This window comes from Scyliorhinus torazame, chromosome 17, assembly GCF_047496885.1.
Source record: "Scyliorhinus torazame isolate Kashiwa2021f chromosome 17, sScyTor2.1, whole genome shotgun sequence".
In the NCBI taxonomy this organism is placed as follows: Eukaryota; Metazoa; Chordata; class Chondrichthyes; order Carcharhiniformes; family Scyliorhinidae; genus Scyliorhinus; species Scyliorhinus torazame.
The window spans coordinates 52100912-52115138 of record NC_092723.1 but is presented as its reverse complement, the minus strand read 5'-3'; the positions used below and the strand labels follow the sequence as shown (position 1 = coordinate 52115138).

Here is a 14227-nt window from a genome sequence, read left to right as displayed (position 1 = left end):
GTTGTAAGACTTCTTACTAGAAGATAAAATGGGTGGCACGGTAGCACAGTGGTTAGCACTATTGTTTCACAGCTCTAGGGTCCCAGGTCTGATTCCGCTTGGGTCATTGCCTGTGCGGAGTCTGCACGCTCTCCCCGTGTCTATGTGGATTTCCTCTGGGTGCTCCGGTTTCCTCCCACTGTCCAAAGATGTGCAGGTTAGGTGGATTGTCCATGCTCAATTGCCCTGAGTGTCCAAAACGGTTAGGTGGGGTTACTGGGTTATAGGGATAGGGTGGAGTTGTGGGCTTAAGTTAGGAGCTCTTTCCAAGGGCCGGTGCTGACTTGATGGGTCTAATGGTGAGGATGTAAAGGGGCAGGTGTGGTAACCTCCTGCAATTGTAAAGGAAGGTGCATGGGAAGGGGATGGGAAGTTTGGTGTGATGGAGGCGTGGACAAGGGTGTCACGGAGGAAGTGGTTCCTGCTGAATGTTGACGGGAGGTGAGGGGAAGATGTGTTTCATGGTGGCATCATGCTGGAGTTGGTGGAAATGGCGGAGGATGATCCTTTGAATGCGGAGGGCCCAAAAGTGAGGACAAGCAGGACCCTGCCATGGTTCTGGGAGGGAGGGAAAGGGATGAGGGCAGAGGTGCAGGAAATGGGTCAAACCGTTTGAGTGCCCTGTTAATCACAGTGGGCGGGGAACCTCAGATGAGGAAAAATGCAAACATGTCAGAGGCCTCATTTTTGAAGGTGGCACCATCAGAACAAATGTGATGGAGGTGGAGAAACTGGGAGAACGAGATGGAGCCCTTACAGGGAGAAGGGTGGGAGGAGCTGTAGTAGCGGTAGCTGTGGGAGATGGTGGGTTTTAATGAATATTGGTGGTCAGTCTATCACTGGAAATGGAGACAGAAAGATCAAGGAAGGGAAGAGAAGTGTCGGAGGTGGACCATGTGAAGATGGGAAGGGTGGAAAATGGAATCAAAATCAATAAATTTTACCAGTTCCAGACGAGAGCATGAAGTGGCACCAATAGAGTCATCAATATAACTGAATATGAGTTGTGAGAGCGGGCCTGAGTAGGACTGGAACAAGGAGGGTTCCAGATAATCCACAAAAAAGATAGGCAAACTGGGGCCCATGCGGGGTAACCATAGTCACGCTTTCTATTTACAAGAAGCAAGACAAGTTAAAGGAGAAATTATTGAGAGACAGAACAAGTTTAGCCAGGAGGAGGAGAGTGGTGGTGGGTGGGGGTTGTTCAGGCCTCTGATCAAGGAAAAAGCAGAGAGCCCTCAGACCCTCCTGGTGGGGGATGGAGATGGATTGGACATCCATAGTGAAGAGGCTGTGGTTAGGGCCAGGGAACTGGAAATTCTTGATATGACATAGGGAATCAGATGAATCCCGAGTGTGGGTGGGAAGAGACTGGACACGGGGAGATAGTACGGAGTTAAGATAGGAAGAAATTAGTTCCGTGGTGCAGAAGCAGTCTTGTACAATGGGTCAGTTTGTAGATTTTGGGAAGGAGGCAGAAGCAGGCTGTCAGAGGTGGGCGTATGTGAGGTTGGAGGCTGTGGAGGAAAGATCACCAGAGGCAATGAGATCAGTGACAGTCCTGGAAACAATGGCTTGGTGTTCGGTGGTGGGGTGTGGTCCAGGGGGAGGTAGGAGGAAGAGTCTTAGTTGGCCCTCAGCCTCTGCAAGGCAGAGGTTAGTACGCTAGACAACACCGGCATCACTCTTGTCAGCAGGTTTGACCACAAGGTCAGGGTTGAATCTAAGAGGACGGAAAACATCAAGCTCACAAGGAGACAGTTAGAGTAGGTGAGAGGGGCAGAGAAAGTGAGATGACCGATGTCGTGCTGACAGTTCTCAATGAAAAGATCAGTAGGAGGTCCGAGGCCAGAAGGCGCGCGGTCCAGATAGAGGGAGAAGAGTTGAAAGGGTGCAATGACCAGAGAGAGGACTCCTGCAAGGAAGTGAGCACGGAGACAGAGACGACAGAAAAGAGTTCAGCATCGTGCCGAGCCTGTAATTCACTGAGGTGAGGAGAGAAGGTGATGAAACTGAGTCCTTTGCTGAGTACAGAACATTCAGTATCAGAGAAGGGTGGGTCAGAGGGATGGGATTCGAAGGACTGGGGCAGAGAGATGGGAAAGTGTGGAGGGTCCCGGGTGGGCATTGGTGTCAGTAAGTTATTGGAGTTCGAGTTCCTTAACACCTGAAAAGAAGAGAAACAGCTTTTGAAGCTTGCATTCCTTAACATAACATCACTCTGTTCTCTCTCCCTACAGGTGCTGCCAGATCTGTTGAGTTTTACCAGCGTTCCCTGTTTGATTCAGATTCCTGCATCTGCAGAATTTTGCTTATTTATTTTTAACAGCTTATGGCCTTATAAGAATGGCGCATACAAAAATACAGCATCAATGTGTTAGGCATTTGTATTGAGACTTCATTAATCAGAATTTCTACCATCAGATATTCAAATTCCACAATGAGTCAATATCCCTTTTTAAAATGTACCCTGAACAGATAAACATTTCTTTATTTTAATACAAATGAAAAAGTCACTGACCTAAATTGGCTAATGGAGCGGTCGAGGGAGAGGAGAGTAACTGGCTATCTGAATCCATAGAACCCCCAATAGAACGTGCATGGAGCCATTCCTTGGTGTCTTCCTGCTGCAGACTTGTTCCGTACCTGTGAATGAAGTAAGGCCAGGTACAAATAAGTCAGAACTTGACGAATGTGGGACGCAAGCAAGAATATGCAAGTTACTGCAGTAAAAAAACATACATTAATATATACGGTCACAATAATTATTTCTAAATGGTATTGACACTAACTATGCAAAGGGCTTGAGGCAAGATCATTTTAAATGGAGCACCATAGATGGCATTAGCAGAAATAGAAGAGTGAGATCTTTACTGTCACACATGGAATTAAGACCCAATCAGATAACAGTAGCCTCCTTTCGGTTGCTTGCTGAACCACATGGTATTCTGCAGAGGGTTCTTAACCCTTTCAGTTCCACCAGAATTACCATTCTTTTCTGAATGAATAGAAAGAACTGCAGTTAAATCAGCGGAAGGGAATAAATTGTCTATTCATTGCTCAAATTTCAGAAACACAATGCAGAAGAAACTCTTCCAAACTGTCTATTAGCTATCAGCCAGAATCAAAGGCCTGGCTTTCCCACATTTGCTGTTTGGGTTTTCTATGAGCTACACAGATTGCAAAGTGCTTCCTCCATAATTCTCACACAGTGGAGTACAAACTAAATTCAATATTTACTTTCCTTCATGTGCTGCACTTCGGGTAAATGTTATGCCCGAATATAGGGAGGCCAAAAGACTCCTGCCTGCAGATTACCTGCAGTACATTCCAGTATAATGACAAATTCAAAACTGGTCTGTTTGAACTCTCATAATGAGACATAAAGGAAAATGTTCGGTCTGATACTGAGTCAATTTGTTGAAAGAATAGGCCCAGTCCATTACAGGGCAGGAGGAGCACTGAGGGCATAGGGTGGGGTAGCAGAGTTATTATGCTGCTGGAATAGTAATCCAGAGAGAAAAACAGAAAATGCTGGAAATACTCAGCAGGCCGAGCAGCATCTGTGGGGAGTTAGGTTTCAGGTCCAGGACCTCTTAATGCCAGGGATTAGTGATGGGGAGTGTTATGGATTGAGCAGCATATGAGTCTGGTGAAGCAGTGGCTAGGATCTGCCATGTGAAGCTGCATTCACTGATACTGATCACCCATTTAATGCCATTAAACAACTATTTGGGTATTGCTGGTCCACATGCTGGGTTGGCCTCCCTGGCCACAAGCTCCCAATCTCATCAGAGGCTGGTCCTTGAAGGTCTTCTACACCCGCCCTCAACCCCACAGATCCATGGTGCCTCTCCTCTACTCTACCTCCACCATAAAGGCCTCCACCATTGCATTTTTGAATCTGGAACCCTCTCACTACCTTGGTGCTACGTTTTTCTTATTTGCAAATGCAGCAATGGTATTCAGCAGCAGACTCTGTAAATTAGGATAACTTCCCTTTCAGCAGGACAGGCTGCCTTTAAGAAAAGGCTAGTTGCACCGTATGTTATTAGCACCTGGTGCTCACCTTTTTGCTGAGGGCCGAGGCATTTGCAATCTGGATCCTCCTCAAACCAACACAACAATAAGGTAAATGAGGAGGCAGTACCAAGAATCATGGTCCACATACCAAAATGGGACACAAGCAAACCTTTAGCCTTCAGAATCCATAATTCAAGATCAAATGAATGGCATTTAGAGATGCATATGAAAGGTGAAGGAATGCTTCTGACTATCCACTCTGTCGATGCCCCTCATAATTTGGTAACCTTCTATCAGGTCGTCCCTCAACCTCCGTCGTTCCAGTGAGAACAATCCGAGTTTATCCAACCTCTCCTCATAACTAATATCCTCTAGACCAGGCAATATTCTGGTAAACCTCTTCTGTACCCTCTCCAAAGCCTCCACATCCAGCTGAAAGGTCATCTTGACCTGAAACATTCAATTTGTTTATCTCCACAGATGCTGCCTGACCTTTGGCACATTGCTTGCATTTTTTGCTTTTATTTCAGATTTCCAGAATCTGCAATACTTTGCAATCAAAGGAGATCCTACATTTAAAGTTAAGATGAAAAGGAAGGAGGTCAGGAGAACATTTTTTCATGTAACATTGTTAGAACATGGAATCTTTTACATTCAAGAGTCTTTGATACAGAGAAATTGTACTTTAAAGGGCTGGGTAGACACTTGAAGAGGTTGCCCTAGCAAAAAGCTAGAACAGGCTTAAAGCTGTTTGAACCCCTTCTGTGTTCTGGACCTTTACGGCTCTCAGCTTCTAAGTGTCCTTAAAAGATTCATGTATCCCTGTCTAAGCTGCTTTGTATTGTTCAACAGTGGAGTGAAATAGATTTTCTTATTCATGAACTTTTGGAGCAGGTGATTGTATTTTGTGTTATTAATTCCATCGTAATAACATATTAATCAGACCTCTTTCATTTAAACAGTAATCTACAGTTTTCTGGGATTAGCCTAGCAAGATTGCTGTATGAACGAATCACTGAAGTCAAGTTTGAATTACATCTTGTTTATAGGTCTGCTCAAACTGTTACTGAAAGATTTCAAAGTTACAGCTAATGTGATACATTTGTTTTGCACCCCTCCCAGAGATTGATTTCACCTGCAATGCATTTATTGGTAGAACTACTGGAGGAGCTGTTCCTCCTGTTCGGGGTTTTAAATGCATCATATTCAAAACATTTTACATTGTAAAATTGCACGTGAGAAAATTCAAAGTGCAAGTTATTTGAATGGTCAATTTATTTGTCCTTTCCTTCACAGGTCTTCAAGCCTGTCAGATGTATCCAGTGGTGAGTTATCAGATTGCTTAGGGATGTAGCTGAAGTTCATCCACATCTCAATGCTCCGCACAAAGTGAGACTGCTTAAATAACATGGAATTCTGAGATGACTTATTAGGAAATAACAAAAACAAAATCACGCATTAGAATCAAGCAGATATGGATTTATGATATGGTCATGGATAATGTGAAGTCCCAGTGTAGCACACAACATTTTTATTAATGAGTTTGCTTAATTTGTGAATTATATTTCATTATGAAAAGCACTATTGCTTGTGATCTACATTATGCACCTACTTATTAATTAGACCATTCGAGCAACTGAAATGTGGTTTTGAAGGATGATTTTCAGCGTTAAAACTTGAGGCAACTGTATCACTTAGACCACCTTTTTGAGACTATTTGTAGATTATTCTGGCCGTTTATTGAGATAGTTCCATTAATTTTCAATGTTATTTCCCGATTTTCAGGTTTTCCCGTCCAAGGAAATCTAGGGCTGGATTCTCTCGTCCCCCAGCAGCGTGTTTCTCAGCAATGCGCCATTTGCTGACAATGGGATTCTCTACCTCCGCCCCTTGTCAATGGGATTTCCCATTGAAGCCACCCCACGCCTCCAGGAAACCCACAGACGGAGATGGGCCGTCGGCGAGACCAGGGAATCCCAATGGCCGAAGAACTCCGGCACGAGTTTTTTATTGATCAGCAAGGTGTCTGACGCACAGGAAAAATCCATCAACAGACAATAGTCAAAATTGCTAATAATAGGTTTCAAATTTGGTTCCATTAAGTAGGAGCCCTTATGGTGTACCACTAAAACTGAAAGGCACTTTGGTCTGGAATTTAGAATTTGATACAACAAACTGAAACAAACTGCACCAAAAGGTAGTTTACCTTAGTCCTTTTTTCGGCAGAGTATTTCTGTGACGTTGTGCACTACAAAAACAAACAGGGAACACTGATACAACATCATACACAAGAACAGACAAAACATCCACAACACAGGTATAGAATTACGAACAAACAATTCACAGGGGGAAAAAAAATTGATATAATTTGATGGAGTGTGATTCAAATGAATGTGGAGGCATGGTTTATATTTTACACGGTTACACCAGTGTTTCTTCAACTTTTGATTTTATTGTTAATTTATTTTGGCTTCCTCAGTCAAGCATCATAGAATCCCTGCAGTGCAGGAGGAGGCTGCACCAGTCCTCCAAAAGAGCACCCTCCCTATGCCCACTCCCCCGCCCTATCCCCATAACTTCACCTAACCTGCATATCTTTGGACACTAAGGGACAACTTAGCATGGCAAATCCACCTAACCTGCACATCTGTGGATTGTGGGAGGAAACCGGAGCACCCGGAGGAAACCCACGCAGACACGGGGAGAACATGCAAAGTCCACACAATCACCCAAGGCTGGAATTGAACCCGGGTTCCTGGCACTGTGAAGCAACAGTGCTAACCACTGTGTCACCGTGCGGCCCCTCATTCAGAAAGTTTTGGATTATTTTGCAGGTAATTCTATCCTCAGTTTGTGGAAGTTTTTTTAAAGTGCAATTATAAAGCCATGTTATACAAGCTGTCTGGATTTTTACTGTTATCTATTTTGAATTAATTCTCAATCAGAAGATTCAGGCAGTGATCTTGATAGTTAATCTAATGATTGAGACAGCTGTTTGAACATACATTAGACCTGCCCCAGTGCAACATTACCTCTATTGTTCTTGTCTGTTCCTGCTGGGTGCTTCCCTCATCAAGACAGGCTTTGAGTTAGGAGGGTCTACAAACCCAATCTATAGCAATCTACAGAATGTATATTGGAACATCAACAACTTATGCCTCACATTACACATTTCCTCAATTATTTATATATTATAAATGTACCCTATCTTGTACAAAAGCTCTATTAATTGTTTGGATTATTTTGTAGTTAATTCTATGCTCAGGAGTTTGTTGAGTTTTTTTAAAAGTGCAAATATAAGGCAATGGTAGAACAAGGGACGGGATTCTCTGATCCTGAGGATAAGTGTTGATGCCGTCATACACGCCATCGCGTTTCCCGCTGGCGTCAACATGGATTCAGGATCAGCAATTCTGGCCCCTACAGGGGGCCAGCAAGGCACAGGAGCGCCCCAGGCCGCTCCAGCTGCCGATCCCCGCGTCAACTGGGCGCTGCGGGGTCAGCGCATGCGCAGTGGCACCGACGCCAATGCACGCATGCGCGGTGTCTCCCATCTCAATGCCAGGCCCGATGCAACATTGCGTAGGGCTACAAGGGCCAGCGCGGAAGAAAGGAGGCCCCCAGCCCGAGAGGCCGGCCCGCCGATCGGTGGGCCCTGATCGCAAGCCAGGCCACAACGGAGGCCCCCACCCAAGGTCGGACCCCCCATCCCCCCCCACAGGCCGTTCTGGACCCCTCAATGTCAAGGTCCCGCCAGGTAAAACTGGGTTAGAATGGCGCCGGCGGGACTCGGGTTTTTTGTTACGGCCGCTCGGCCCATCCCGGGCCGAGAATTGGCCGGGGGGGGGGGCCAGAGAACGGCCCCCAACCAGCGCCATGCCGACCACGCCAGCGCCAATTCGCCACTCTGCACGTTCCGGCGTCGGGGCGACTTGGCACGATTCGGGCCGGTCGCAGCGATTCTCCGGCCCGGCCCAGGGCTGAGAGAATCTCGCCCAAGGTGCCTGGATTTTTACGATTATCCATTTTGAATTCATCCTGTTATTTCTTTATGAATATTATTTCACAGGGTAAAGCAACATCGAACAAATCTGAATGTACACATGTTTGGTATCAAACAGCTGGCAAAACATTCTGAATTTATTTCACCTCAGATGACAGCTTCTGCTGAAGCAAAGGTTAATAAAAAAACTGTTTTGGATGGCTATTATGAAGAGGATGTGGAAACCCCTATCACTCACTGGATGCCAGTAGCAATCAAAGATAATGCTCTGTCATCTAGCTTTATCAAACCTCAAATGATCCCATTGGCATGTCCTGCTCCATTCACTCGACTCAGCCTATTTTAATTTAAGCACACACTAAATAGCAACTACCTCATGGTCAAAAAGGTGGATTAGGATTCCACTGCTGAAAAGAAGCCAATTACTTCTTCTGAAATGCAATACAATCACTTTCAAAGCAGCAACAACAACTTGATTTGCATCAAGTGTTCATTGGGAACAATCACATTGTGGTAACGTACACTGGACTAGAAATGTGGAGGGCTCAGACAATGCTTTGGAAACACAAGTTCAAATGGCAGTCAGAGGAATTTAAATCCTATTATATAAATCTGCAATAAAAAGCTAATTTCAGTAACGGTGATCATGAAGCTACTGGATTGTTGTAAACACCCATCTGCTTCATTCGTATACTTAAAGGAAGGACTTGTCCCAACAGGCCATTATGTTGTATCAAACTGCTACAATGAAGTCAAATAGGAATAAAACCATCTGACAAGCAAGCATACCTGAGGTGTTGGGTGCTCTGAGGTGCAGACGAACCAACACGGTTGCGATTGGCACAACGCAGTTTTATTCCAACTGACTATTTACACATCTGACTTGGTACTCAGCACGTGGTGATGTGTGAGTGTCTTGCTAATGAGGTCCTGGCCCTGTGCTGTCTCCAGATGGACTGGCCAGGAGGTGTCGTGTTTCTTGTCTTATTCTGTGTCTGCTCTTGTCTGTGATTGGCTGTCGTGTTATATGTGCTAATTGGTCTGTTGGTCTGTCTATCATTATGTATGTTTGAATATCATGACAATACCCTTTCCAATCAATCCTGCAAAGTCTTCCTCACTAACATCTGGAGACTTGTGCCATAATTGGGAGATATGACGAATCAAGCAGTATCCTGACATCATCATTTAGAATAATACCCTACAGCCAATGTTTTAGACTTCAGCATTACCATTCCTTGCATGTCCTGTCCTCAGCCAAGCTACATCTGTAGCATTTACCAAAATATGTGGAAAATCACCTGGGTATTTACTGTTCTCTAAAAGCATCAAAATTGACCCAGCCAATGCTGCCCCTTAAGTCTAACTCTCAATCGAAGTCTTGGAAGGCATCATCGACAGTGCAATGAAGCAGCACTTACTCACCAATAACCAACTCATTGTTGCTCAGTTTGGGTGGTGTCAGGACCACTCAGCTTCAGACCTCATTACAGGGTCTAAACAGGGACCACAAATCTGAATTCCAAAGTTGAGGTCTGAATGACTACCCTTGATAATATGGCATGGTTTGGTTGGGTGTGGTTTTAAGCACCCCTGGCAAAACTGGAGTTAATGGGGATAAGGGGAAAGGTTGGAGTCATACCTAGTACATAGGAAGATGAAAGGCTGTGGTTGTTGGAGGCCTATCATTGCTGCCTTAGGATATCACTGCAGGAGTTCCGCCGGGCAGTGCCGTAGACCCAGCCAATTTCAGCTGCTTCAACAATGACTTTCCTTCCAGGATGTGGAGCCATTTGCTGATGATTTCATTCATTTTTATTCAGATAATAAAACAGTCTGTGCCTGCATGCAGCAAGACTAGATTGCAGTCTGGTTTGAGGTGCCAAAGAGAATTAATGTTCGCACCACACAGGTGCCAGGCAATGACACAAGAGAGTATCTAACCACCTCCCCTTAAAGGCATTACCATTGCCGATTCCCTGAGCGTCAACATTCTAGTGGCTTTAGTATGTTATCTACAGTGTGTAATCAATAAAGTATGGAACCAAGCTCATCGTTTAAAAATAGCTAGGCTAGCTAATAATTAGTTGTGATAAGTCAATAAGGATATTTCCTTTTCAAAAGAGGGAACTATAAGAAATGGTGCTTATTGGAACATTACAGAATTATTTTAGAATGACAGTCATAGTATGAGGTAGCACCTGGCAGTAGGGTGTCTCTCTTCTCTCTCTGGAAAAACACATAAACTATTCTTAGGTGAGATAAAACAAAGATAGTAACTGAGGAGAATAGTGTTCACGGGGAGTTTTGTCGCCGCTTATCTATATGAGTGTCTAGGTGGAGTTAACAAATGGGGACCAGCATGAGATCAGATACCTCAGCCAAAGTGATGGGCGGAGGGGATGTGACACCTTAGGTACTTGTCCTGCAATCATTGGCTAACATGATTCGAACAAAGGTTTGACAAAGGGCAAACAGCTTGCCCCTAGAAACAATGAGTACTTGGTGGTTGAGGGGTCAACCCATGTCACTCAGCTGGAGAAAGACCAGGGAAGAGTTAGGAAGACCGCTGGAGAGTTTCCTAACTCTTTAGCTAGAGAGCAGAAGGCTTGCCACCACAAGCTACAGAGACCAACACTCACTCTGCGTCACCTGTCCATTCATCCTCGGGACCAGGAAATCACTCTCACCTGTCATGGGTCACATGCCTTTCCTATCTGTTTAACTTATGCATCACAGTTAAACTGTTGCTTCTTAATAATCTACTTAAAAAACTGCTCTAAAAGTATCTTTGACTTCGACCCACATTTTAGGTCATCTGTGACTCCCAGACTTTAAACTTACAATAACAATGTCAAGAATGGAATACCACAGTAGTTGAGATCATGGGTGATATGGATGATGATTGCATTTCTGAGGATGTCCAGAGATGCAAGTGTAAGCTAAAGAAGGGCAATGCAATGATGATTTGACATATGGGGCACACAGTATTTTTAAAAAGACAAAGGAAAAAATAGCTTAATGATGAAACCATCACTGAAGCAAATAATGAGGTAAATCATACATGAGAATTTTAGTGAAACTGAAATTGGAAAATATAAAAAAAAAATTACATTTTAAGTCAAAGATGACAGTGTGGATTTATTTTGACTAAAATTTACTTGTGCAAATCTGAACGGCACTGAAGAGGTTGTTCCCCAAAAGATAAGCTTCAGCCTTGAAGTTATGTCTGATAGTGTCTGGCAGAAATCCAATTTGAACTTTTCAAAACACTTTGCTCCAGAGTTAAACAAAAACTGCTAAAAAAAAATCAAATTAAAGACACGTTTTACTGACTGTATCTTCCAAGTAAGGTTAAGTAGTAAACATCAGAATTGAAAATTGATTAGTAGAGAAAATGGGTGAATAAAAGAGATCTGTGAAAGGATTTGTCCCCTTTTCTGCAATTAAAGACAGCAAGGTTGAAAGTTTTTTTCAACTGTGAAAGCTGACTTTTCAAGTTCAAAAAAAAATGCCAAAAGAATTTAGAATAATTGTTTAAAATGGAGTTGTTTTTTTTTTAGAATTTAAAAAGTTATATGAAGTGAAGCAATTGGGAGGTCTGAGAATGTTTCGGCCTGCCCCCCTGCAATTGAGCAGCAAAGTTAACCTTTCTGCTGCCTTTTTAATTCACCGCACATCTTTTGTATTGCTAAATGTATATATCGGATATTATTGAATTTTAAGTTTCTAAATATACAGAAATGTTCGGGCAAATTAACCAACTGGGATTTTGGGCAGAGCCACAATGTGTGTGTGTTTTAAAAAAAACAGATGGCAACAGTTTCCAGGGCCACATGATTATGATACCTCAGCAAGAGGTCTGGAGGCTTTAAGAATGCGGCAACAAGTGTCAACGGTCACGGCGTAGTCACAACATGAACAAACTTTGCTTTGCGAAGGCTTGGCCTTGAACATTCATGCCGTTTGTTATCTGTCGAGAGAAAGTGCTTGAGAACTGGTGATGAGGAATGTACCTCCAAATTGATTTCAAGTGCTTCTGCCTCCAATGTAAAAGCACCATTTAAAACCAACAATCCTGGGCATAACTGGTTCTGGAATTGGAATCGATCAAATAAATTGATATGATTTGCTATTTCAAGCACTTGAAGGGAAATTTACCAGCAGTTTAAAGGAATCATCAAATGTTCATTAAAAATACCAACCAATAAAAAAGCAGTCCAGGTGGTTCTTGGGTATTGAAAAATGAAGTTACTTTTGTGGATATAAATTGAAAATTAACAAAACCGATCAGGCCAGCAACACTACTATTTGAATTCTGGGACAATTTTGAAATGGTAAAATGGCAGGCACAACATAACAGGTTATTTTTAAGTAAGGAAATGACATCTTAAATAAAGAACAACCAAGTGAAACACGTTAACACCTGGAATTAAAGGGAACGTTTAATTTCTATTTCAAACATTAAGAGAACATTGCCCTCCGCCTTCACGTACCAGTTCCTAAGAGGGCATTGGCGACCATTAATTTCCATTGGATTGGTCCACGGGAAAAGTACCGCAGTGGTTTGCCATTGCCTTCTGCAGTATGGCTGGCCAGGAAACGTTCCCGCTCTTTACCGCCTGCCATCAGGCGTATTGGAAAGATATCCCGGCCTATATCTGACCAAGTTCTGACGCCGGCTTGAAAAGCAGCGGCAACCACTCCGGCGTCAACAGTCCTCAATTATCAGGTATGCTCCCCTTCCTAGGGGGCTAGGTCGGCGCCGGAGTGGTCTCTGAAACTCCAGCCGGCACGGCATGGCCAGCGCGAGTTCGCGCATGCGGACCACGGCCGGCATGATTCCGCGCATGCGCGTGGGTTCCCGTCTCCACGTCGGCCCCACAGGCAATAATGGGGAGCCCTACAGGGGCCCGGAGCAGTGGAACATAGGCCCCCACGGAACTAGCCCGCCCGCCGATCAGTAGGCCCCGATCACGGGCCAGGCCACTGTGGAGGCCCCCCCAGGGTCGGATCCCCCCACATCCCCTCCAGGACAGCCCCCGCAGACAGAACTTCCAGGTCCCGCCGTGTGGGACCATACATGACCCACGCCGGCAGGATTCAGCCGAACTCGGAGGGCACTCGGCCCGTCGAGGCCTGGAGAATCGCCGGGAGGGCCGCTTTCAACGGCCCCCGACCAGCGCGGCTGCGATCCCGCGGCCACCCGAAAATTGGCGCCGGAGAATCACGGCCATACTTGTGCAATAATAATAATAATCTTTTTATTGCCACAAGTAGGCTTACATTAACACTGCAATGAAGTTACTGTGAAAAGCACCTAGTCGCCACACTCCGGTGCCTGTTCAGGCACACACAGAATAATAAACCTGTTTGACCACTTTATCAACCTTCCTTGGCTGTCAAGTTCTGGAGTACTGGACAAAAAAAAGTCCTCCAGGCTCCTGATGTGACAGCATCATAAATAATGAAATGTCCCACTAGGAATAGAAGATGGAGACAGGAATAACACTGCCTCAAAATGGAACTGGAAAACCCATGGGTGTAGTTCAGTGGAATGTATCAATCTGTATCCATGCACATTTTAGATAGAGTGAAGAAAGTATGGTTACAAATTATAAATTGACAGCTTTCTCTTAGCGATATGGCTAGCGTGGTCTATGAATTAATTTAAAAAGAAAATCACACTTGATAGTTTGGTCACTATCAAAGGTGCCGAAACCACATGGGGAAGATAAGCAAAGATCTTCAGACTATTAGGAAACTGTGAATATATGAAAAATAAGGAAATTCAGTAATTGGGAAACTTTTACAAATGGAAACTCTGTAGTGGTAGAGACAGGTTGGCTGCATTGATGTAATTAATGCTTTTCAAATGTCGATACACCTAGCAACACTGTAAACAGATGTAAACTTAATGCAGGTTGATAACAAAATAGAATGTCAGGGGTTTGAGGCAAAGGTGTTAGAGGCTCAAAGGAGAAGATAAGGTGTGAATTTTGCAATTATATTCTGAAAAGGTAATTGAAAGTGATTCGGAGGTTAGTTCAGATAAGGACAGATGAAACGGGAAGCAATTTCACACTCTGTAACTTAGTTGTTTTGAGAATCCAGCCCACAGCATGAAAAGCTGTGTGAACTCCCAACAAGCTATGTCTGCAG

At 44.1% G+C, this 14227-nt stretch overlaps 1 protein-coding gene across 8 annotated transcripts in view; it reads right to left on the bottom strand.

Moving 5' to 3' along the window:
- LOC140393873 (neuron navigator 1-like) overlaps nucleotides 1-14227 on the bottom strand; it is a 970643-nt gene that overhangs the window by 125381 nt on the left and 831035 nt on the right. For 7 of the 8 annotated variants that reach the window (XM_072480430.1, XM_072480425.1, XM_072480424.1 and 4 more), the window contains 2 exons: nucleotides 6269-6310; nucleotides 2561-2685 (listed from right to left, as the gene is read on the bottom strand). In XM_072480430.1, coding sequence (XP_072336531.1) covers nucleotides 2561-2685; nucleotides 6269-6310 — 167 coding nt within the window. The remainder of the gene's footprint in view (nucleotides 1-2560; nucleotides 2686-6268; nucleotides 6311-14227) is intronic. The other variant, XM_072480429.1, reaches the window with a different exon arrangement.